Source organism: Coturnix japonica, chromosome 3, assembly GCF_001577835.2.
Source record: "Coturnix japonica isolate 7356 chromosome 3, Coturnix japonica 2.1, whole genome shotgun sequence".
Classification (NCBI taxonomy): Eukaryota; Metazoa; Chordata; class Aves; order Galliformes; family Phasianidae; genus Coturnix; species Coturnix japonica.
The window spans coordinates 69,006,142-69,032,744 of NC_029518.1; the positions used below are offsets into that span (position 1 = coordinate 69,006,142).

A 26,603-nucleotide genomic window follows, 5' to 3' on the forward strand; every position below is an offset into this window, starting at 1 on the left:
TGCTGACATCTCCAGTCAGACCACCACTGACTGTTAAAGTACTCAGAAGAACACGGAGGATCAAAACACTATACTGCAGATCCAAGTGGAAATGAAGAATTTTCACTGCAAACCAATATGTTTATTAACACTTCTTAATCTATTGAAATACTTGAAACAAATGTTAGTAATATACGGGTTAAGTTCAGTGATTAAAAATTACTTATGACACCTGTCAGATCAGTTGCACTACTTTGGTTAACCAGAGAGAAATACATATGTGCCACTTACGATAGATACGAAAAAAGGGTTCAGTTTAAACCCATTAATAAAATAGCTTGTTTGGACAAAAAATAATTGTTCTCTGAGAATACAGGAACACTGCTAGAAAATCCCTGCCATCTGACGTAGAGGGATTTATAGGTTTAGTGGAAATTGCTTTCCCCACTGTCCAGATTAAATACTGCAGGATGATTTTTTGTATGAGTAAACATCCTTCCAATAACGATCAGACCGATAATGTCTTAAAAAGAGAAACAGGATCTACATTTTGGCTTTCTCTTTCTTGTATGGACTATTTCTGGACACAGAACCTTCAGGTAACATGTTGACTGTCCATAAAATGCATTTTAGCATCTTCCTGCTGTTCTGGGGATGGGTTTTATCCACTGAATGCAGAGTCCACCGACAAGGAAAAGAAATACACGAGGTATACAAAAAAGGCAGGTGAGTTTCATTTTCTTTTTTACATTCAAATAGCTTCTGTTTGGACAAATACAGTGTTAAAGATCAAAGCATAGCGTCTATCAACTGTTTTGAATTTGCAGATTGTGATCTATCAGTCAAAAGATTCTCTTCTGTAGTTTTTGACAGTCAGTAAGTTCTAATGCATTTTCTGTAGTGAAAATCATTGTTTCCCCCCCATAAGCGGGGTTTTGAGGTATCTCAAAGTTTGGAAAAGTGCAGAAAAGAAGAATTTGATTGTATTTATCAGGGTTAAAATGTTATATTTACATGATAGTGGAAAGGAAACTTAGGTGCCTGAGGATTGTTGTATTCACTGAAGATTAAAATGACAGGAGATGTGGATTGAAGGGATTCAGAATATATTTTCTTCTTCCTGTGCTGTTTGTTAATAAAGCTTTTCCGGAAAAAAAAAGAAAATAAAATGCAAACCTGAAGGATACGGTCATTTATCAAAGGAAAGAGCATTCAGGGTACTGAGTGAAGATATGCAAAATGAATGAAAATACTCAGTTTGTTCTCCCTTTCCTCTCTCCCTATTTCAAAAAGGAGATGTATATGATGTTTTTCTCCCGCTGTCTTTTAGACTGTCATTTTAGGAAGTTTTGAGCTGAGGAAGTATTTGTTTGGGGTTTTTGGTTTGTTTTCTTTTTTTTCCCTATGACTTCGTTTTGATGACTTGCATCATATCTGGGAATATTTGAAAATCTCTGTGAGGATTTTCATACTCAGACACATTACAAGGTATCTCTGGAGGAAAAGCAGACTTTTCTCTTTGTATGTATGCAACTGACGTATTCAGATCACTGTTCAAATGTTGTAAACTTCTGCTTGTGAAAGGCTGAACCGAAGGCAGTTTATGCTTTGCTCTGGTCACTGTCTCTGTTCTTTAATGACTCCAGTTTGCCATCAGTACTGTACAGTGCAAGAGGATAGAAATGCAGGAGTGCCACTCTCCTGAGGAATTCAAGCCATTCCTGTTAGCTTTCAGGGAAAAAATGTAATTGAAAAGTGAAAGGAAGGAAACTGCAAACCCTTTTATTTTCCGGTGTTCCTGTCTGTCAATGCTTAGGAAAACTAGGCAGAGCAACTGCAGTGTCACAGTGGTACATGAGGGTTCCTGAGCCATCCTCTTATACACAGGAAGTGGCCTTAAGCATCGATGACACCTTCATGGATGTACAACCGGCAAAATGGGTGCCCTGCTCACGGTCAGCCCCCAGGGATGCATTGCCAGAGTCTCACTGTCTGTGAGGAATCTCAAAACCTCTGTTCTCCTTGAGGGCTCATGGCAGTGATCATGGAGGTGGTGTGCTGACTGTGGCAAAAGGAAGGCATGAGGAGCAAGGTGCTTCAGTTTGAACTGAGAAGCAGCCAGCAGGGAGGAGTCTGTATACCCAGCCATGTTCTTGTCCAGCATCTTCAGCACCAGCTCACACTGCACCAAGCACAATAGCAGTGCTGTGATTAAGTAGCAGTGTACCAAATCGCAGCAGAAGCGTTAAGATTGCATGAAAATGGAAAATAAATACCTATCCAGTTCACATAGGAATGGCCCTTTTACCCACACCGGGTGCATGCGGTATAATTGTGCCAGCACAAGCTTCTCAGGCTGCCGTGGGGTGTTGCAGCTCCCAAGCCGGGCCCACCACCCTCACAGCACTCCCACACTGGCCCAGGAGCCATTTCTGGCCTACTTCTGCCTCAGCAGAGCAGTGCTGATGTTGAGGAAGGCTGGCAGGGACAGGACAGCAGCACTGGTTCGTTTTCCATCAGCAACCCAATACAGCGCTTGCCTTCCCAGTATGGGATAGGCCATGCAAGACCAGTGGTCTCACAGCCTTGTCATTTATAAGAACAAAAAGATGGCCCTGAGCATCCATATGTTTTCCTTCTAACTACAAGCAATGAAGCCTTCTGCCATATAAATTATTTTCTGTGAACTCCTAATTTCTGATAATTGCCTTCAGTGCCAGATAAACAGAAGATAGTAATAATAGTATTGTACATGTTTTTTAACTTCAGCTTTCATCTGTTTTCTCCTATTCTTTGCTACCTGGTCTCTTTTCCATCCAGGTATTTGTAGGTGTATCAAACCCACTCTTCATTTCCTCTTATTTATATTCAGATCAAGCTTCTTCAATTTCTCAGCATAGGATGTTTCCCACACATTGGCTCTCACTCCTTTCCAGGGAGACAGCAGGACTGGGTGCAGTATTTGTACGTAGGTGCTGTTATTCTTGTTGACCTCCTGGCACCGTGTTCATAGTCTCAGTAGCAGTCCTGCAGTGGAGGTCACAAACACTCGACACAATTGGGCATCCAGGTGTAGCAGGACACAAGGCCTTGTCTAGAGGTACAACCAGTCCTGTTTGCATGCAGGATCCAATATGTTAAAATGCTGATCATATGAGATTGTTCTGAAGTAGGCATTGTTCCTTGCATTTCAAAATCAGAGTCTTTTCCCATCACAGAAATAGAGCCTGGGAGAAAATCAGTGTGCAGAAGGATCCTATCTAAGATGAGAAGAAACTCGTTGTGAAGATTGCTCCTGACCATTTAGATGGTTTAGATTTGGTCAATGATTCTGCTTCCCCTTCCCTCAATAATCAGCCCTGAAACTGTTACAGAAATTTACTTCATAGTTCCTTTTCAAGCACTGTTATTTCTTGTTCCACAAGGTTTGAGGCACCAGGATGGAAATTTACTGCAACTTTTGCCTTCTGAAGAGGCTCACTGGAGTCTGATGGAGCAAATCAATCTGAAGTGGAAAAGGCAGGCTCCACATGACCATGAAGTACTCAGACTGGCTCAGTTTGCACCCTCAGCCTTTCTAGCTTCCATAAGTCATTTGGAGACATGCAGCCTTCCACTGTGGGTACCTGCCACAGCTCAGCACTAGTCACAAGTGCTGGCAGGCAGAGTGGGCACCTACTGTAAATGCCTGCCACCTTGAGTGTGCTGCCTTGAGAGACCTGTCCAGCTCTACTCCTGACTCTCATGTGCAGGTGATGGAGGAAATATGCACTTTTAGCTTGTCTCTTTGGATGGTGATGTTCTGCAGGCATTACTTTCTCCAAGAGTCACTCTTACTCTAAACTCTAATTTCAAACAAAACCTCACAATTTTATCAACAGTTGTCTGCCCCAAGGCTTGACCTTTCATCTACCCAAATCCATCTGATCCCACAGCCTTTGCTCTCCTTCTGATAGGGCAAATGGGGTGAATTTGGGCTGCAGTGTCAGACACCATCTTCATCACAGTTTTTATCAGAATGGCTCCTAAGTGGCCATTCTAGCATGAGGCAGGACAGCCTTGAAGAAGGATGGGGAGACAGTCATGGTCCTTTGGCGCCCAGGTTTGCAAGAAAAGAATTTTGCAGAAGATTCCTAATAATTCCTGAGATAAAATTGGTGATTCTTTGAGGCACAAGGCAGAGTATGACAAATTACAAATAAGCATAAGTTGAAGTATATACACACGGTGAAAGAAGCAGTCTAGAGAGTGTTTCTGTATGAGACTTTCTACAGAGGCTCTCAACACTGTAATTTATAGTCAGAATATCTGTATGCAAGTCAAAGACTCAACTAATGATTTCTGTTTATCTCCAGGACAAATCACCTCAAAGGAATTTCTCTTTAAAAAGTAGCAAAATAAAAATAAATCCTTTCGCATCTTGCAGACCTGCTCACAGTTTGCAGTCAACCATGTGCAAATCCTGTAGAGTTTGCAAAGCTAAATTCATTCCTGCAACATTCACAGTGCCAAAACTCCTACAGATCCAAGCTGTGACCCTGAGTGCCAGCACAGGGGCTGTTTACTGAGTTCCCAAATGCTCAGGCTCTTGGAGAGCCACCAGGTTGTGTGGGGTCACCGGAACAATTGTCTAAAGGCCACAAAATCATGCCAACAAAATGGCCAAAGCCTGCATTGCTAATTAGACCTGCAGAATCTGCTAGAGAGGATGAGCAAAAGGAAAAGAACTGGCCTGGAGCTGAGCCCAGACTACTGTGCTAGAGGTAACTGCTGGGGGAAAAAGTCTCTTTTAACACTAAAATCTCCCTGGACAGCATTATAAGTACCTTGTAGACAAGAAACTCTCAGAAGAAGAGATTTCACTGTACAAGATTTGTAGCTTGTATTTGTTTAATCTCAGCTGAGAGATTTGTTTCATGTTTTCCGTCTTGCCCCTTACCTTTCCTTGTCTATTTTATAATCATTCTGCCTCACTGCAGTCTCCAAATAGTAACTCTCTTTATGCTCCTCTCAATCTTCCTGTCCATCAGTAAAGGCTATTTTTTACAGTAGTTGGTTGACACTCTCTACAACAAGCCCTCTCAGGGTCACCCTCGTGGCCAGGGATTTTTCTCCCTATGGCTCTTTCAGATGTTACTATCATTAGTGACATTCCTCTTACGCGATGGGAGCCACCATTATGGCCATCGTTATGGCCATGGTTCCTTCCTAGTCCTTTCTCAAAGGCTCAGCATCCTTCTGAACATTTGCTAAATTGCATTGCCTTGATGTTATTTTTTATTTAAACAGGGCTTCTGTGCTACCAGCTCCTGTCATCATGGCCTCCAGAGGTTTGATTTGGACTCATAAATTCACTCAATAAATTCCCTTTACTTCCCAGTGTTCCTTAAGATGTTCTCTTGTCCTATAGTTTTGCTGTCTTCAGAATTGATTCTGAAAGCATTTATTTGCATGAACAAATCTTACTAATACAAGCTGCCCTCAAATCAGATCTTTGGAGTGCACAATAAGCCCGAGAAATGCCCATGAAAGCAAGTCTGTGTGAGCACATTACCAAGAGCAATCCAGATCCAGTGGGGTTCTGAGCCCCTGCAGCTCCCAAAGCACTGTGTGTTCAGGTCAGAAGTCCGTGCTGTGTCTGGCACCAAATGCACTGCAGTGCCTTCAGAGCAGCAAGAGACACAGAATGGGCTATAGGCCAGTGCAATGGAAATTTCTCTACCTCTCCTGCTGAAAACCTGCCTTTCTCTTTCTTCTTTTCAGCTTCAACTTCTTAACTCTCCATGCACGCTTCCTCCTCTTTTCCAGCTTGCTCTTTCTGTTTTTATCCCCGACTTCTTCAGCTTCCTCTTCACCTACCTCACCTACTTACCCCAAGACATATCAATTTGCCCTGTAACACAGGTCTACCAAGTTTTTTTTTTCTGCTGCTTTTATCCATTATTATTCTGTAATTTCCTTCCCTCCTTTGCAGCTGCTGCCTGTTTTTCCTCCTCTTCTGCTTGCCAGAAATCCCTTCCCCTGTCCAACAGCACTCATTTTCTTTATTATATGTTTTCTTTTTCTTCATATTTTTCTTTGCTATTTCCCTGATTCTTCCTTTTCTCTGCTTATCATTGTAAATTATGCTTCTCTGAAAATGGTATTTTCTGCTCTCATCTTTATCACCCACCTCCTTTCATCCTTTCTAGAGCTTATTTTGGGTCTGCACTCCACACAGCTCTCTATCTTTTCCGGTGACTTGTGTTAGAAAATTGTCTGCACTAATATTGCTGTAGCTACATTCATAGATGTGTACCATGACACTTTACTAAGCCACAGATGACGAAATCTCCAGTCAGTGCTACCATCACATAATTTGCTTAGGATCAGCAGGTCTGTTCTATCCTCTAGCCCACTATTACCCCAGTGTGTTCTATAAGCTGGTGTGATGAGACATAACAGGCACTAAACACATTTGCAGCTGAGCATAAGACAAAACAAAACCACCAAACCAGCCCAGAAATACAACAAAAGGCAGTTTCCTCCCTCCCGTCTACATATAAATTGTTCAGTTTTCTGATTCAAGGGTTGGATTCACACCTGAAATGATCCTTCTGCTCCTTGTTCTATAAATGCCCAGCCACCTTTCCAACTCACTCGTATTTTTAGCACCTTCAGCTTTCTGTGAGAGTGAATTTCACAGTGACGTGTTGTGTTTCTGCACTTCCTTTCACATTTCCTCTTGTTATGCGTTGTGTAAAGCTTTGAGCAACAAACTCCTGTTCATGTTCACCATGTCACCCCTGATGTTATAAAGTTTACTTGCCTGTTACATCCCTCCCTACTTGGAGAGCCCTGCAAGGCTGCCTGGAAGCCCTCCCCACCAATTTATTAGATTTATTGAATTTTATTCAATTTATTGAATAATATAGATCTGACTAGATTCCCAGGAGACTGTAATGACCACCTTTCTTCATGGTAAAAGCTCTCCATTATTCCTTTTGTTTGTTTGTTTGTTTTGTTTTTTTTTTTGTTTTTTTTTTCTGTTGTAGCCATTCACATGTCATTTCATAGAATCATAGAATCATAGAATTAGCCAGGTTGGAAAAGACCTTGAAGATCATCAAGTCCAACCGCAGCCTAACCATAGTACCCTAACTTAACAACCCTCTGTTAAATCATATCCCTGAGCACCACATCCAAACGGCTCTTAAACACAACCAGGGATGGCGATTCAACCACCTCCCTGGGGAGCCCATTCCAGTACTTAACTACCCTTTTACATGCCAGTCTCTGGAAAAAGAGCTCCAAGTGGAATCTGAGAAGTTACAGATTTCTCCACTGGACATATCACCTACAAATACAATAAAAAATCAGCAGTAATAGACAGCAGGTAAATAGTATAAACTGACAAAGACTGAAGGACAATTTACTTTTTATGAAGGATGTTACATCCTGTAAATATACTAGAGCTCTCAAAAGGTTAATGAACTTGCAGACAAAGGTGATTGAGATGACACTGTACACCTGAGTTTCCAGCAGCCCATTGACAGGTCCTTCCAAGGGCTGACTCTACTTGGAGATCTTTTTCCAAAGAAGAATCAATTTGTCAACTTATATCCTATGGTATCAAGGGTAATTTTAACAGCGGTTCTTCATATTCTTACTTACTTCCTTTTGGGCAAGAGCCCTTCTCATTCTTGTAAGTAAGGAATTAAGTGTAGTAGTGCTAATTAGTTAGTTATTCCTTGATCTGCCTTTGTACACTTGTTTTTCTGTATTTCACAGTCCTTTATATTCCCTTTTACTGACATTCATGTTATAAATACCAGATAATGCCTGCAATGTGCTGGGGCTGCTTTGAATTCTGACCCTAAATCCCATAGTGTCTGTATTCCTTTCTATGATGCTGTCACACACAAGATTTACAGTTCTGATATCTGCATTATTATTGAAAATATTGACTAGTACTTCCCCAGATGAAATACATGAGATGCCACTTTCAAAGTCTCTGCAGCTTGACAGCAAAGTAATAGCAGTTGCCCTAACCATTGTCTTCCAACTAGGCCAAGTCGTACTTGCATCTAAACCTTATTCTCTAGTTTAGTAATGAAATTTTAAAAACCTCATTCAAATCTACTTTTCCTCTTGCTTCCACTAAGGCATCCAGTTACACCATCAGAAGGACATCAAACCATTTGATGCCAATTACTGTAAAGATTCACACCAAGTGGTCTTTATAGACTCATTACCCCCAGAGGGATGTACAAACAGATCATGAATTTATCCCAGTTTGTTTCCAGTTTGTTTCCAAATCTTCAACATCCCTATTTTCCTTCCTGCTTAAAAACCAGTTTGCTGTTTGCCTTCCCCCCACTCTCGGAGGAATCTGTGCGGAGCCCTTGGTGGTATCTGCTAATGACCTGGAGACTGTACTGGCTGACACTCATGGCACTCCTGAGGATGTGCCATTGGCCTCAGTTGATTTAAACACCTCTAGCTTACCTACCTTACACATTACCTCTAGCTTCTCTATTTCTTTTCAAAGTTGTAACCACCTACAATAGCAAGAGGTGATATTTCTACACCAGCTTTAAACCTACTACCCAGGATGAAAGACCCAACAAAATTACGAGCAAACAAGAGCTGTCAAACGCCAACAGAAAACACATAATGTGATTAACTTCCCTCAGTTTTTAGTTGCTTTTCTACAGCTTCCAACTGGTCATTCTCCCAGTTCAAGCACAAATTAGTATGCTTCCAATCACATTGTCCCTGGAAATTGGTATTTTAGACAGTGCATCCCATCTCTTGCAGTGTATGCCGCTGGATTCTTATTCAGTCCATATTTCACTCAGTATCTCCTATTGCAAGTTTGCTCTTCCTTTCCAAAGGTACTGGTTGTGCTTTCTCCTGGTTTAGCTGCATGGCTTTTCTTCCTTTCCCAGAGCTCTTCTTCACAGCAACACCCAGGAGGTTGATCAACCCATAGAGGACCATTCTGGGCAGTGCATCTTCAGGGCCAGGCAGCACTTCCACTCAGCACTGCTCCGTGGTGAGGGGACAACCTTTCTCATGCAGGAGTGAATCATATGCTACAGTCACTTGACGGCTCCTGTGATTATTGAAGGCACAGGGAGATTTCCAAGCTTTCTTTTTGTCCTGTAACAGAAGTGGAAATTGATCTCACACCTTGGGCTAGCAGCCCAGTCACTGGCAGCCTTCCTCTCTGCATCTCCATAATATATTTCACCATTTTACCTTCACTTTTTCCTTGCTTTTTCCTGAGGAAACAACTGTGTTTTGATTAAATTCCTCAAGGAAAAAATATTATCAGATCCTAATAAGATTATCCTAAGAGTATAAAATTGATCACTGTCTGCAGGAGGTATATTTGCCTCCTGTGGAGAAATTACACTATGATTTAAAGATAGGAAATTTGTCCTGCAGAAGTAATTACAAACCAAAATGCGAGGATATGTAATGACTTCTCTCAAACTTGTTGCCTTTAGAAGCTCCTGTTTAAATGATGAATACTGAGGGTAGTATGGTACACAGTGTGAACCTGGCGCTCCGCTGGCACACATGCTTTGAAGCACAGCATTCAGAAGCACTTGCTGTGCCCATCAGATGTTGTGTTTGGACCATCTCTTCTGAAAACAGACCTGGCTATCCCTAACTCTGCAACCCTCTTTGCTTTGTAGGAGAGAATATAAGTGCCATAGTAAATTTCAGGCTTTTATTTTTCTTTTAAGTAGCAACTTTGTTTTGCCTCATGTATATGAAAAAGTACACAGCTCTTTTGATGAATGTTTTCTTCTCTTAGAGTCCTAAGGTTTACTACATAGTGGGGGTACCTGCTGGGACAATAACAACTTTGGAGGGGCTGTATCACCCAGGTGCCACCAAAGGCGTCAGAGCTGCTCATGCAATGCAGTAAGAACCAGGGGAGAACTTTGAATAAAACCAGTCAGATCCAATGATGAGTATTGTTTTTTCATAAAGTGTCTGTGATCTTCAAGAGAGCCATGAAATTCCTTTTGGTACTATAGCTGTTACTGGTGCTGAAATAATAATTAATATATATATATATTTTAAAAGCTTGTTATTCTGAGAGAATAAGGGGGAGAAACTTAAACAAAAAGATTTAGGTTAGATGTTAGGAAGAAATATTTTCTCAGAGGGTGGTGAGGTGCTGGCACGGACTGCCCAGAGAAGCCATGGATGCTCCATCCCTGGAGGCACTCAAGGCCAGGTTGGATGGGGCCTTCAGCAGCCTGACCCAACCCTGCCAATAGAAGGGAGATTGGAACTAAATAATCTTTAAGGTCTTTAAGGTCTCCTCCATTCTAATCATTTATATGATTTTATAATTGTTCGGTATATTTTACCTCTAAAGCAATTGATTACTTTTAAAGACAACCTGTCACCCAAATGAAGGCAGGGGCATTATTGTCATGTCATGTAGCCATACTGGCAAACAGTTGGACTGAGGTGTTTGTAAGCAATGACTGGACCAAAACACCTGACTGCAGCTATACACTGCAAAAATGCAGGGACAGCAGATGCTCTGGGGAGAGCATAGCACCTTTCAACTGATTCGCAGCCCAAGCAAGCAAGCTAATGAGGTTCAATAATATAGCTGCTGATGGTCACTAGGCCAGCAGAACATACCCAAAAAGCAGGACAGAAAAGCTAAGCAGTGAGAAGAAAAAGATAGGTCTTCAAATCACAGTAACTGGGGAATGGCTGGCAATAGGTACACCTGTTTTTCTGCTACAGGAGGAGGCAGAAAAGTGAGGCAAGCTTGTTAACCTCAGAGCTGTGACAGGGAAAATGGAATGAGGTTGGTGTTAAGAAGTGAAGGAATTGAACCGAAGTACAAATGAATGCAGTGTCCTGCAGTGTCTGGAGCATGGTGAGCTTTTTATGTTGTTTGTAGTACAGAAATAAAGTTTAGTATAGGGTCAGTGGAGAATCACTTGGAAGAGGAACTACAAGAGTTTGCCAGGTGCAGAGGATAGGTAGGATTTGGACACAGATTCTTGATGACCACTCCTTGAAGGCCCCCTCAGCAGTCACAATAGGGTCAGAATCAATACGAAGCCTTAGATCAACTCCGCAACAAGGAATGAAGAAAAAGGAAAAAGATGAATTACTTCATCCCTGTTTGAATTCCAACATTACAACCAACCAGCAAAGAGTTTACTAGGGCAATTTAAAGTCATATAAGTAGGTCAGCATTTCACCAGAATCTGCTTACACCCAAAGCAAGTGATATTACTTCCTTATGGCAGGAAAACAAGAAGTATGCAACAGTAAGACACATCAGCAGCAGCCTAAGGGCATTTCCAGAAGGTAGAAGTCTCCAGAAAGGGCATTTTGCTGCATTATGTCTGGGTCCAAGCACCAAAGAAGCTGATGCTTAGAACAGCAATGGTGCTATTCAGCCCAAAGCTCCCCAGGACAGTCTGCATGTGGATTTATTTCCAGCACTCTTCTATAGAACACAACAATAAACCAATCTCACTTGGCTAAGGCTTCATTTCAGGGTGATTCAGGGTCCTGTGCCCACCACCAGCCCGGCCAATATGGAGATTGTCTGTAACTGGCTCAGCAGCAACATGAATTTCCCTACAATGTCATTAGTTTTCAGAGTTCTCTGCCTAAGATAAAATCAGCCCACAAAGCCTGAAGTTTGGCCTCCCTTCACCCCAGGGATGATAGCACTTGGATAGCGACAGTGATTGCAAATGAAGATTTTCCTCTGCCAGTCTCAAGATTGGGATCTGAAATGTGTGTTAACGGGCAAGAAGTCTCATTAGCAGAGTTGAGTAGAGTTGAGTACTTATTTCAAAGATAAGCAAATTTTTTCATCTCTTAATTAAAAATCAGCCAAAAGAATGAAATGTTTAAAATGTTTTTACTCAAACTAGCACTTACAGTGCTAAAAACTTATTTGCTCTAATGATGAAATAAAACATGGTCCCAACACTAGAGAGGAACAGAGACTCTTGAGAGAGAGTCTCTCTCTGGAAGAGAATACGAAAACAGGAACACACGGTTCTAAAATTTCTTTACTGGTCTTTATAACCATAACAATTCTATGATTCCTCAGACAGCAAAAGGGCTGTGAGAAGAGCAGCCCTTTTTATCAGCCTTTGATGAATAAGTAAAGACAGGTAAGAGTCATTCTCCAGAAGTACAAAAGGCAAGGCTGCAGGATTTCTGTTTTTCCCTCCCCTACATGTTTTTCTCCCAGCATTGTTAAACTGTGTGGTGGTAGCTGTGCCTCCTTACAACAAGCTGTTTCAGCTCTCCCTTTTCTTGTCTCCCTGCAGCCGGCCCCAGCGGCAGAGGCGAGAAGCCCATGGCGAGGCGCACAAGCAGGGCAGGTAGGTTTTGGCCCATCCACTGCCTCAGGCTTCCCATGACAGGACCAGCAGAGCACGGGAGCAAAACTATCCAAAGCCTTTAACAACAATCTCGTACAAACGTTCTAAACAGGATTCGTGCCATTAACGGAGTTGAGTGAGGCTTGAAGGAAGCCAGATTCCCCTTGAAGAGCCATGGTTAGACACCAGGGCCATTTTGCACGGCCTCTTGTCTTCGCACAGCAGTGCTGCGTGTTTTGTGTCAGGTGCGGGGCGGTATTTAGGTCAGGTATAATCCCCTCCTCTCAGGGTCACTACTGTGGCCACTGGCACCTGCCCAGCATGGCATGGAGCACAGCCATAGTCAGACACCTGAGAATATGGAGCTGCTCAGCCAGGCCCTATTGGTGCAGAATTGCAGCATGGCCTGAAAATCTGCTCCCAGAGCTGCAGAGCCCCAGGAGGCTTCCACTGTTGCCTCTGGGGGATGTTTCCTTCTTTAGAAGTGAAAAAATCGCAAAGTGCATCATTTCATACAAAAAAAAAGTCCTTCACCTTTCCCCCATCTTAGCTTTAAACATATCTAACAGAATCACAACACATCCAACTGTTTTCCTTAAAAGATATTTTGACTTTCTGTGTTTTAGTAAAGGGTATAAAAACAACAATAAAAAATAATTCAGTTGGAATAATAATAACCTACATTTTACAGCTTTAATCTCCCGTGAGGAAACGTCTTTAAGTTTAAACACGCTTTCTGCATCTTTCTGGTGTAATACAAGTGTTTTCACCTCTCTATTCTGATTGTAGAGTTGGTAGAGTTTGTAGATTGGGGAGTTGGTGTCTTAGAATCAAATTGTATATGGAAGATAATTTCTGAGCAAGCTGTTTAAAACAGAAATGCAAAGAAATCTATTATCGTCTGCTGTTATTCAGTATTTTGAGTAGCAGGATGATAAAACCCATGAAACAATTGCTAGTAAAGATAACAAAGAATATAAAGGTTAGTGGATAGGCAAGTAATTGTAGGGGTGGTCAACCATCCCAAACACATAGGCCATAGCTTACTTGGGCAACATGTCAAATGCATGTGAGTAAAGGCATGGTCATAAGGCGTGTGGTCCCAAAGGGTGAGGGGATGCACTTTGGAATGAGTAACCCCATGAAATGTATAATGTACATATGCACTCAACAGCAGGGAGCAAGGAAGCATGCTTACCTCCTTATGTGAAATGGGAGGACCACTGTGCAGTCTCTGAAAGCATAGGAGGGAGAGGGGCTTTCCAGCAACTACAAGGACCATCTCCCTGCCACAAACAAAAGAAACCTTCTCTCCAGCCTTACCTTAAGGACAGTAGAGCCTTCCTGCTCTGTTGATTAGAGCCATTAATTTTTCCCCTGATTTCATCCTAACCATTCTATACCGTTTGTCCTTAGTTGATATTGGAGTTTTGGTTGGCCTTTTCACCCTCCGCTGACACACTCACAGAGCCCTGCAACTTCTCTTCCCTTGGAGCCCATCTCCTGGCTCTCCATCACACTTCTTACCCTTCCCTCTGCTTATATCAGGGATATATATCAGTGCTGTTCTGAGCATTAGCAACCAAGGCTGCTCACAAATGTCTGAGGTTTTGCTAACAACTTGATAATAACTCTCCCCTGTCGCTGCTGGGTATAACCCTTCTCCAATGCATAGCTCAGCATTATGCCCTCTGTCCACTACCCATATAATTCTCTTTCTCCTATGTCATTGTGTGACAACTGAGGTTCCTAGGCAAACCTTTTGATATTAAACACTTCTGTGTTATTTTCTTGTACCTCGTGCCTGTAACTTTACTCCTTTTGTTCACCTACTTCTTTCTGGATGCTGACAAATAGGAAGAACTATAGGAACAATTCAGTATTTGGGAAATGAGCTTTTCATCAACTCAGGAAATATACAGTATAAACAGAGAGACTAGAAATTATTTTGGTTGGTAGGCTTCACATTTGTGCAGTCACTTCTATTATAGGAGCAGAGTTGCCTAAATTAAACAAATTTAAAGCAGAAGAAAGGACCACATTTTAAAGTGCCCTTAGGAATAAGTAACAGCTTGAAGAATTCACCAGTGGATGCAGGCAGCTCGTCACCCCTAGAAATTATTAAATTGAAGCTGAGCACTTTTGAAAGATACTCTGGTAGGAGATTGTTGTGGCGATATCTTGTGGTACCGCTGCCTGTGGGCCTCTGAGAAGTACAGCATGGTTAAGCAATCTCATTTAGGAAGAGTTTTATCACAGGAAAATATTCCCTGTCAAGTTTCTTCTTTGTTCTCTGTCTCTTTGATCTGTTGCAGACTCGTCTTCTGCATAGTCAGATAAATGCCTCTTGGAGCATATCATCTTTTTTTTCAGATGAAGAAACAGCAAAATCTTTCCTCCTGTTTTTGTGCTCTCCTGCTGCCCCAGCAACTGTCACACGGCTGCTCGAAGTGCAGCAAGGTTTCACAGGCACGGTGTAGCTGAGAAGAGCTGCTGCAGCTCCCATCCTGGCCAAGGTGCTGGGGAGTCAAATAGTGTGTTTCACCCTCAGAGATGGATTTAAAAGAGGAGCAGAGCATCCTCTGCTCAGCACTCAGTGCAGCTCCAACAGCTTCTGCAAGGACCATCCCTGACTCTTATGTCTTTAATGCTCCTTTTTATCTTTGTTAGAAAACTGGAGCAGGAGCTAATCAGTTTATCCCCAGTTAGAGGATGGCCTGCCTGCTGGCCTGCTTCCCAGCCTGTCTCCATTTTGTTCCTGGGCAACAGCCAGTAGCTTATTTTATATATTGTTTCCCTAATTCCTGGCCTCACATCCTGTCAGAAATCAGTGTCAGAAAACTCATCTCTTATTTCCATTTCCTCTCTTACCCACACACATAACTTCTCTAGGACATATATTTTAATGATTATATTCAAACTGCATTGTAAGCACAGGTAATTTTACAAAGACAAAAACTCACAAAACGAATACTTTCTCAGCATGTCAGAATTATCACAGATGCCTAAGTGCTCCACATTGAGCGTGGGGGTCATTTGGTAATGACATGCTGCCAAGCATTGCAAACATTCACAAAGCTATGGCTTGATGGGAAAATGAACACAGGCTGGTTCTGGTTCTTGGACTGGAAAGAAGTGGGTCAGTATCTCTCACAGGCACTGTGCGGGACTCATAGCTGTGTTTCTCTCTTCCTAGTAGTCCAATCCTAAAGCGAAGCCCTGACATCACCAAATCTCCACTGACAAAGTCAGAACAGCTGCTGCGAATAGATGACCATGACTTCAGCATGAGACCAGGTTTTGGAGGTACAAAGTCTATGTATTTGTTACTGTTCCTATTATGCACTGTAGCATTTAGTAGGGCCAAGAAGCAGGTGGACAAGCAGAGCCTTTTCTTGCTCTAATTGGTTTTTTTATTGTAAACTCATAGCATGCTTGGGGAGATAGTGGTGCAGTGAAATGGCCTCCTTCCTTGGAAAAACAAGCAACCTAGCTGAAGTCATGGGGATTAGAGGTGATGTAATATTCCTGATATTCAGTGACACTTTCTTTTGATAAAACCTCCATACACACCTTGCATGTATTCCTGGAAGATGGGAAAATTCTACAGATGTGGCTTCCTATGGCAATTTGTGTGTATAATCAAATCACATACCATGATTGCTGACATGGCTGTATCATTCCTAACAGCAAAGAAAATATTTTGACTGCTGTGTGCTAATGCTTGCTCACAGTTTTGTGGCTGTGCTGTACAGCAAACAGAGCTTTAAGGGAACAGGATGAAGGGGAACATGCTTTCTTTCAGCCCGTGGATTAGAGAATGATGAAATTTATCTACCCTTTCTGGCTGACAGATGGTCATTCAAATCCAGGATACCATTATATACTCTCATGGAAGTAGGTTTTATTGCTAAATGCTCAATATACCAAATACCAGCATGTTCAATTAATTTAAAAAGGTTTCAGTTTCACAGCAGCCCACTAATGTGAGCATTATTTATCTTGACGCATCTCCTGCACTGTAATTGCCAGAGGTATGTAAGGGGCTAGTCAAAGTCTGGAGGAAAGAAAAGAAAATGAACATCCCAATTATGGGATGTGACCTCAGTCCCATGGCACAAACCTGTGTCCTGTAGCATACTCCTACCCAACACCTTCTCCTTTCCACAGCGAAGCAATGAGTGTTGTGAAAGCAAATAAGCAGAGCGGTTCTCAGGGGTGGTATTAGAGTGAGAGGTGAGCAGAAATAGTGATGAAAATACGGAGTAAACCTCTCACATCCCCTTAGCTGTACCATCTCTGCTCTCCCTGCACATAGGAGCACTGTGCCCATCTGTCTGACAACCAATAACCTCGAGCACTGGAGATTTTACTTTTAAATATTGAAGGAATGTAGAATGTAACAACAAAAGGAGAAAGTTAACAATAGGCCATTCTCACTGCTGAATTTTATTGTTATTTATTTGGTGGTTTTTGTTATGAATTCCAATTGCTTCTACTTTTAATTGTTTTACTGTTGTTTCTATTCCAGACTGAACATTTGATTTATTTTCTAAGACGTGAAAACTTTACCCAACAGGCTGATACTTCAACGTTTGTGTGTGTGTTGTTTTTTTCTAGGTCCTGCAATTCCTGTAGGCGTGGATGTCCAAGTTGAAAGTCTGGACAGCATTTCTGAGGTGGATATGGTAAGTGTCACAGAAGGGCTGAGGCTGGACTGGACTGCTGGAAACCACCTAGTCCAAACCCCTGCTGAGAGCAGGGTGAGGCAGAGCAGTATGCTTGGGGCTCTGGCTTTTAGATTTGAATTCCTCCTTGGATGGAGACTCCAGTCTCCTGGGCGCCTTGTTTGAAGTGAATCTGCTGGCAATTACTTCTACTGACCTCAAATTTAATCCCTCTAAAAGTTCTGAAGCAAAAGGAATAAAAGTTAATCTGAGGTTTTCTTTTCTCTAAGAAAGGCAAAGTGAAAGAACAGTGCCAAAATTGCCCCAAAGGATTTGGGTTTTTACATTTCCTTGATAAATGGTAGCATGTAAAAGCTCTGAGGAGACCAATTAATGTGTCAGGCTTAGGGTGCTTTGATATACTGCCAATAAGATTTCATATTGGCCATGCTCTGAAGCAGTCAGGGGAGAGGTTGGTGAGTTACCCATCTCATTGGGAAGTATGTAGTCATAAAGCAAGAGTTTTCAGAGGACAGAAGTTTCTTCAGAGCCCGTTTTTGGCTCAGTACCAGCTGTGCCACCTCTTCTGTGTGCTGGGCACCAGTGTAAGGTGTCGTGAGTCCATCCTGAACGTTCATGTTGGTTATAAACTGGTATTTCAGGAGCATGCAGGACTGATGCTTGCACTCTGTGCAGGCTGATTTAATTACCAAGTTCCTATCTTTCTTACCCTATCATATAATTGGTAAGGAGGAAACAGTTTTCAAATGTTAAGTGGTCTGGATTCTGTTGGAGGGGCTTTCATCATCACAAAACATTGCTGAAAGTAAGGCAAAATCTCTGCAGGAGATTTTCCATTGGGGTATTTTATATGCAGTGCTTTGTAAGGTGCAGTTTGTACCAGAGAAGAGAAATCATTGCTATGCTGATAAGGCATAGGTAGTGACACAAACCTTTTTGTTGCAGGACTTCACCATGACGCTTTATCTGAGGCACTACTGGAAAGATGAGAGGTTGTCCTTCCCCAGCACCAACAACCAAAGCATGACATTTGATGGCAGGCTGGTGAAGAAGATCTGGGTCCCTGACATGTTCTTTGTCCACTCCAAGCGTTCCTTCATCCATGACACCACCACTGACAACGTCATGCTGCGTGTCCAGCCAGATGGGAAGGTACTTTATAGCCTCAGGTAAAACTGCATTTGGTCAGTGTGATCCATTAGTGGTATGAGAGGGAAAGTGGTTTAATTGATTCCTGTATTTCATTTTTGTATGACTTCACATTAAAAGAAAAAATAAAAATTAATACTGTGAACACATTGACTAGCCACTGGCATCAGGAGGAAGAGGCTCTTCCTTTATTATAAGAAAAATGCTCATATGTCCAAGGAGAACAGCTGGGGGGGTATTGGGTAAGTGGCACGAGATGTAGGACTGAAGCTTAATTCCTAGAAATTTTGTAACCCTTCCCTTCCCTTCCCTTCCCTTCCCTTCCCTTCCCTTCCCTTCCCTTCCCTTCCCTTCCCTTCCCTTCCCTTCCCTTCCCTTCCCTTCCCTTTTTCCATAGCAATGATCTCAAGTTTCAAACATAAATCAGATGCCTCACTAAGGAGTTGAACATCACTGACCACGAGACTAAAGATTATTAAAGCAGGATTTTTCTTCTTCCTAACTGCTGCTTTCATGTGTGGAGATACTGAGGAGCATCTGTCACTCTCCAAAAGAAACTAAAATCAGAGCTGCTTCTTCATGCCTGCAGCTCCATTCAGTTACAAAACAAGTGTTGCCAAATGACCCGTAAAAACCTATGAGAGAGGAAATTGCTGCACAATATTCTGATGCAAGAATGTCAACATCAGCTCCACAGCAACGAAATGGCAAAACATGCAGTAAATAAGCCAAACAGCAGATAGATAATGATAGATATTCTGAAAAACAAAAAGAAGGAAAATCTGACTGTAGGAGGTCAGTAGCTCCAAGAAGCATAGATTTAACTTTAACTAATGATAAGGTTACAGAATGTGTTGCTTGGGATGGTTGTGGAGGTCTTTGAGGGCACATCGATAACATCCAGGAGAGGCAGATGTAGGGCTGAGCTCAACTTCTCAGCCTGACCAAGTGTCTTTCCTTTTACAACAGGAAACAGTACAAAAAACATAAGGCACAAAGCCCTTTGCAGTATCTGTTTGACAGGAATTTTCTTGTTTCTTTGATATTTGTATACTATTTATTGGAATTCACAGCCTGGATAGTGCTAATAGTGCAAGAGTTTTGGCTATTTAACAATGATAGGGAAAGAATATCTAACTATACACCTGCTGCCACATACAGGTTTAAGTTCAACAGGCTACTTTCAACCATCCTTCATGAAATGGTAGTGAATATCTTGAAGAGCAGGGTGGCAGGGCATCATTATTTTATTCAGGGGTGTCTGCAGGCCGAAGTACTTTATGGTTAGAAAAGAAATCTGAATACATAAAAACAAAGATGCCTTTGCTGACTGACAGCCTTTTCTGAATGCCTTTGCCTGTATATTTTATTTTTTTTTCTTCCTCAGTGTCTGCCTTTTTAAAGCTCTTAGCAGACGTCTTCTCTTTTCTTGGAAAGCACTGTAGACCTCACTGGCACCTCAACTGTAAATCTGAGCCAAGCAGCTTCACTCTAAGATAAAACCCAGATAGGGAAGCAACATGAACCCAGACATGCGTAAGGAGTACTAACATAAGAGACTGCATCTTGATTTTATCATTATGTGACTGTTGTCTGTGGAGCTTTAATCCTGTTCTAATTCATTAATTCTTTCCCCATTGCAATTTATGTTTTTATTTTCATTTACTTCCCTAGAGTTCAAGCCAGTGGAGTAAAGACTTACAGATCCTTCCAGTGCAAACACAGATTTATGCCATTAAAAATGATATAATTGGACTACAGCAAGACTGGGGTTTCTCATATATGAGGTGGAGCATTTCAGTGGTCTCAGTTGTGCACCAGCTCCAGCCCTGAGTGGAGGCACTGCCTGAGCCCTCTGCTGGCTGACACCCACGGCTGACCACTGGCCTGACACTGAGCAGATAGAAGTCACAGAGCATGGAGAAAACTGCCCATATCCTGCATGGCACCGGGCTTTGACAAACCCAAATTACTCTATTGTGCAAAGCAGCTGTTGAAAGCACAGATCTCTGCAGAGATCTGACAGCAAAAGGGAAAAAATGTCCTCTCTCTCCATCATTGCCCATTTTCTTCTTCAGCATTTGTGTCTTTTGGTGGCAATTTATTATGGCCAAACTCTCTCACCACCTTTTCTATCAGTGGTTTGCTGAGAAGAAAAAACATCTTTAACTTCATTGGAATGTCTTTAGCTAGATGGAAGGTGTTTATATCCAGTCACCCAGAAACATTTTGCAGCTTTACTATTTTTCAGTCACACGGGAAGCCGAGTTTGTAATGAGGTGGTTTTTATTGTTCCTAGAGTTACAGTAACAGCGATGTGCAACATGGATTTTAGCCGCTTTCCCCTGGACACACAGACGTGCTCTCTGGAGATTGAAAGCTGTAAGTAAGCAGAGCCATAGGGAAGCTGAGTGCTGTGCCCTGTGGGGACCTGAATGGTGTTTAATTATATCAACCAGCAACTGCTACACTCATGAGGGTTCCAGCTATAGTCAGCAAACTTCAACACTGAGAAAAATTCCCTGCCTGTAATTTTTCACTAGAATAAGGTGGTGTTTGCAACAAGGCAGTGTTTGCAAATGCCAGCACTGAGTGCTGTTTTGCCATTGTCCCTTACATTCAGCTGGGCTGCCCTGCTGCCATCCCATCCACAGAGAGCACTGCGTTACTTGCCCACAGATTGGAGGTGTGCAGCAGCACCCATTTCCCCATGTACCTTCCTGCACCACAGCTCTGAACACAGAAACAAATGGCTCTGTGCCCTTCCCTTGCACATCTGTGATGTAGGAATCACAGCGGAGCCATCAAATTAGTCACCTTCCCTTGGTGTTTCTTGCATCCATAAGCAATAAACTCAGCTTTTACCCACAGCCAGCTCCTTTCTCCCAGGTATTATGCACATAAAATTGCCTTGTATTTTGTACAACTACATTCTAGCTTTTAAAGAATTGTTTCTTCTCCTTAAGTCTGAAATACAGAATTATAATCTTAATTATATTTTAATAAAGTTATTACTGTCTTTTTTTTCCTCTCTGTCTGGGAAGGGCTATTATGAAAGCCCATCTGAAAGAATCAACATTACTGTATTTCCATATGCATTAAAAAACCAAGACCTGTAATGCTCATATATACATTGCAGACAGAAAAGAGTTTGTCCTGCATGCCTCAGAGCTCTGACAGTAGCGTGTTCCTCCTGCTACCCTCTTTCCTTTTCTTCTGAGTTTAGAATGGGACAATTTCTGATGTGGTGGGTAACCCGATATGCCGATAATATGTGTGAAATAATGGTAAGAGAAAGAAAAAGGTTTACAAAACGCATCAGGACTGAGCATGGTGATGATGAGCTTGTCCATTCTCTGCTGCAGCCATACCCACCAGTGCTGCAGATCCCAGTCAAATGATGGCACTGACTCTTTCAGCTGGAAGCTTGTAGGTGTGTGTGAGCACAGCTTAGGCAATAGTAGCTGGCTCAGTACACTGCGCTGAGGCTTGCTCTGCTTCCCTAGATGCTTACACAGAAGACGACCTCATGCTCTACTGGAAGAATGGAAATGATTCTCTGAAAACGGATGAGAGGATATCACTGTCCCAGTTCCTGATCCAGGAGTTCCACACTACCACAAAACTTGCCTTTTATAGCAGCACAGGTGGGTACTAGAACCCGTAGCAGAGGCCAGTGGAAAGGGTTGCAGACTTATATCCTTGGCCACTCCATCTTTAGATTCCCATCATAAGATTAGATAGTCTGGTCACTGATACACCACCTTATCTGAAAGTAGTTCGGTGGTGAGGTGACTCCTCTTTTTCTTTCTCCCTATCCCACAGGATGGTACAATCGTCTCTATATCAACTTCACCTTGCGTCGACACATCTTCTTCTTCTTGCTACAAACCTACTTCCCTGCCACCCTCATGGTTATGTTGTCCTGGGTGTCCTTCTGGATTGACCGCCGAGCAGTTCCTGCCAGAGTCCCTTTAGGTAAAAACAATCTTGTAGTCAGCACACTTGAGGGGCTGTTATATGGAATTATTGCTTTGACCATCGAGACAAAATCACCTGTGCTACACATTGTCTCTGCATTCTCCCTACATTGCCTGGTGGCACAGAAATCAGCTGTGCCACACATTCCCCCTGCGCTAAGGACTGGCCATGGTACCTCTCTCCATTTGCCCTGCAGTGTCAAGTGAATTGCCTTCCCTGTTTTGACAAGTGCTAGTTGCAAATCAGGGGGCAAATGTCAAGCTCTGCTGCTGTTGCTGCTAACAGATTCACAAGACATAGGGAGATGAAGCGCCAGTATCCTTTGGAGACTTCAATGAGTAAGAAGGTGAAAAACATTACAAGCAGACATGACAAATTTACGTTTCTTGAGCTGTTCTAGAAGAGAGAATGCAGAGGTAAAACAGTAAGCCAAGCTTACTTGATAATTAATGTGTTAAATAAGATTACAGAGTAGTGTGAGGGATGGAGCATCCCCTTCTGAGCCATGTTTCAGACAGATGAAGCCATATGCCAGAGAAATCACCATGGGAGCCCAATTATGTCATTGATAGAAATATTCCAAAGATTATTTGCCCTTAGCTTACTGTTAAAATTATGTTCTCCAGTGGAGAGGAAATATTAATAACAGATATGGCAGCGGGCCACATGTCTGCTTAGAATCACAGTCTGTTGACATGAAACATCATTCAGAGGGAACTAAAAGTTTTGTGCCATGGTCTGTTGAGACAAAGGCAGTGAGTTTAGGAGACCTTTTCTGAATACGCCAGTGAATTCAGTACTTTATGCTTATATATCATGTAAACATAGGAACATATAATTGTGGAATCATGTAATAATAGAATTCAGAGTCTTGGATGGCTTGGATTTGAAGGGGACTTAAATGTAATTTAGCTCTGCCTTTCTGAGCAGGGCTGCCACCCACCAGGTCAGTCTGCCCAGGGCCCCATCCAATATGACCTTGAACCCTTCCATGGTTGGTGCACCCACAGCTTCTCTGGGAAGTCAGTCGTTTTCTGAGAGCGGTGGTGTGGTCTCCTCTGGTCACCTGGCACAGGACATGCTCAGGAATGGTGAACAAATTGGTTTGAGTGTAGAGATATTAACATGTATCAGTGGTTCGGCTCGTTTAAGAGACAACAATCCATCACTGTAACTTCCCTGTTCTTACCAGGGTCAGAGACTGATGTTTGAGCTGTTGGATGTCAGGAAATGGTAACTTTATTTGTGACAAAGTGTTTAGGTTGAGCAAACCTTACAGGATGGCTCTGCTGCTGTGTTTCCAGGGATCACCACTGTGCTGACCATGTCTACCATCATCACTGGGGTGAACGCCTCCATGCCCCGTGTTTCCTACATCAAAGCAGTGGACATTTACCTGTGGGTCAGTTTTGTGTTCGTCTTCCTCTCGGTGTTGGAATACGCAGCAGTGAATTACCTGACCACAGTGCAAGAGAGAAAGGAGAGGAAACTCCGAGATAAGGTGAGTTTTGCCATCTCTGATGCAGTTTTATGCCATAGAGAAAAAGTGGGGCAAATGTCTGGAAATGTTCAGAAGTCCAAAATGCACTTCTCTTGCCTGTGCCCACAGCTCCCCTGTGCGTGCAGCCTTCCTCAGCCCCGGCCCATGATGATGGACGGCAGCTACAACGACGGTGACGTGAACGAGTTGGGGCATTACGTGTCTGAGAATGGTGACAAGCAGGACAGAATGATGGTGCAGCTGGCGCTGGGGTCTGAGAGGGGCTCGGGCAGGAGGAAAAACCAGAGATACGTCAGCATGCGGATCGACACCCACGCCATCGACAAGTACTCCAGGATAATATTCCCTGGCGCATACATTCTATTCAATTTGATATACTGGTCCATTTTCTCATAAACATATGAAACTTCTGTAGTCACAGCGTATTGCGGCAGGATATCAGAGTACTGGCTCATAGGCTAACAAAACGAACATAGAGAAGTAACTTGAAGATTGGTTTCTTTCTTTTTTACTAGGTGCAAATCATCTGTGGCATAAATAACTGTGCACGTTTCTAATAAATATAGGATATCCAATCTAAAACTTCACACATATTTAGTGCTGTGCTCCTTCCTGTGCCTCACAGGCAATTGTAAACCAGTTCAATGAGTAACACTGATTGCCAGCTGCTTATATACGGTGCAAGTTGCATTTCGTGCCCCCAAGTCCCAGTTATCTCCGTGTTTGAGCACATGCACTCAACTCAGCAGACTGACAGCATTTAGCACTGATAAGCACAAAAGATACGCAAACACTTGCATGCTTGCAGGATGAGGTCAGAAGCAGCTATTGCAAAAACAATGTCCAATAGTGGGAAAGACTTCATCAAGGCTCTTAATGGCCAAAGGTGGCTTTCAATGCTTCATGCACACTGTGCTGGCAGAGCTGCACTGACAGAACCAAGCATCAATACACTTGTGCTGTCTTGATTGTACTTAAAAACAATGAAGCATTTCCAAGGTGTATTGATTAACCTCTTAAAATACAACTTGCAGTGTACACATACCAAGGAATCCACCACTCAGAGTTGGACTTTCCATGATTCTAAATCCTCTGGGAAACACTGGACCTCTCCTTGGAGCTGCTTATTTGGGTCAGTGGGAGTTTTGCTTGAGTTTCCTAGAAGAGGGAACAGATTTCTCTACAAAGTGATCCAGTGAAGACAAGTGGGTGTCTACAAAAGAAAGAATAGAGTCACAGCAGGAGAAGCCACAGCATCAGTGCTACTGGTTGGTACAGGAGAGCTCACTGCAGCCTGAATGCCAAGAACTTCTGCAGTCGGCAAAGTCCTGCCCCTGCCAAAGCCTTTGGTGAGTGCAGGCAGTTCCAGAAGAAGCCTGGTCCATCTGTTTTTAATGGAAGGCCAGTGGAAAGGTGCTCAGCAGGTGACAAAACAGATGCAATGACTTGATATCTGTGTTACTAATGCAACCATGTTACAGTTGTAAAATTACCATGCGGAGAGCTTTGGAATGAAGGGGAAAGGAGCTCCCACCATGAGAGAGACCCAGGTCCATTTGAGCATCAAGGATAAAGCAGTGGTGCTTCAAGAAGGAACGTGGGTGTTTGTACATGAAACCTGCCCTGGACTGCATGCATTATACTTGCAACACAGACATCACAGCTGTTTGAATGCGGCTGGTTGCTGCTTTAGTTTCATGTGTAAATTAAGATCACGTACAAGTGCTCAGTGCTTCTTATAACCGCTGAAATCACGAGATGTGAAAGGTACCCACCCACACTGTCTCTACACGGCACTGAAACCACAAGAGCTACAATTACTGAAAACAAAGCTGACCACCATGAGGTAGCTTTGGCACCAAGGCTTTTCTTCACATAACATACAACATCTTTGCTTCTTACCATACACCATATTTCTACCCACTGAGGTTGTGGGCTTGTTTTGTTTCTTTCCCCAAAAAGATTAAAAATATGTATTAAAGTGTAACAGTTTGATTGGATGAAAGTCAAAAGATAACTGTGGTAGAAGCACCGGGACTGCCTGCTCTCCTTTATTCTGAAGGCACCTTTTGGGACAGAGGGCTCCAAGGCTTCTTGGGAACTGCTCACACAGGGACATATTTAGGTCCTTGGTATTAAGAACCCATTCACTCCCACAGTTCTAAGAACAGGACAGGAGCACCAGATATCACAGTAAGCTATCCAGCTTCATAAGCCTACACAGTGTACTTCACTTCAGTACCATACATCTTATAGGACCATTAACCAGAAAATTAAGGAAGATTTTGGAGATAGAAATGGGAGTTGGACTCTCAGATTCCTTGGCTTCCAGGAAAGACTGGTTTCTATCTGTCCATGAGATACTGAAAGCTTCCCTTCTGACGTGGTGTCCTAAACAGATTCTGCACCCTCTGCATCAGGATTCACATTGTTAAATGACTTGTGTTTTATTTTGGAAACTCTAGTGCCTTTTCAGTCTTATGTAAATGTGTACATAGATGCATTGTATAAGAACAGGATGTGTCATATGCAGCCAGTGTTTGCTATTAAGGACTGCAATCATTAAACATACTCCATACACAGTAACTACTTTTCACCTTCCAGTGTATTGGTCTGTATCCAAACGCTCTGCTTCTTCTCACTTCCACAATAAACCAGAGTGGTTTCTTTGTTTTGGCTCTAGAAACGCTCATCGCCAAACCCACACCACCATACTTGCCCAGCACTACGCTTCCTACCTTCAAAACAGCAATCTCCATGTGTTTATACATGTGCAAAAGATCTTTTTGCTCTGGATCTGATCAAGTCAAATACCAAATGGCTTTAAACCCCCCCAGTGCCAGAGATCCCCAGGATTTCACAGGCACAGCTCTGATGAGGAGCAAGCCTGCAATCTCAGAATCAAAGACAGCATTTAGATTCATCCCC

General features: G+C 42.6%; 1 protein-coding gene across 2 annotated transcripts; it reads left to right on the forward strand.

Annotated features, from left to right (window-relative positions):
* The first annotated feature begins 390 nt into the window (after positions 1-390).
* LOC107311976 (gamma-aminobutyric acid receptor subunit rho-1) lies at positions 391-26,346 on the forward strand. 2 transcript variants are annotated; one of them, XM_015858953.2, is made up of 10 exons: positions 391-705; positions 12,303-12,356; positions 15,556-15,662; positions 16,977-17,044; positions 17,990-18,213; positions 20,493-20,575; positions 21,700-21,840; positions 22,019-22,171; positions 23,479-23,675; positions 23,784-26,346. In XM_015858953.2, the coding sequence occupies exons 1-10, from the start codon at positions 584-586 to the stop codon at positions 24,069-24,071; spliced, it is 1,437 nt and encodes a 478-aa protein (XP_015714439.1). In that variant the 5' UTR covers positions 391-583; the 3' UTR covers positions 24,072-26,346. The 2 variants fall into 2 exon arrangements, with proteins under 2 accessions (XP_015714439.1, XP_015714438.1); XM_015858952.2 differs by having other exon boundaries at positions 392-705; positions 15,553-15,662.
* Positions 26,347-26,603: the final 257 nt, after the last annotated feature.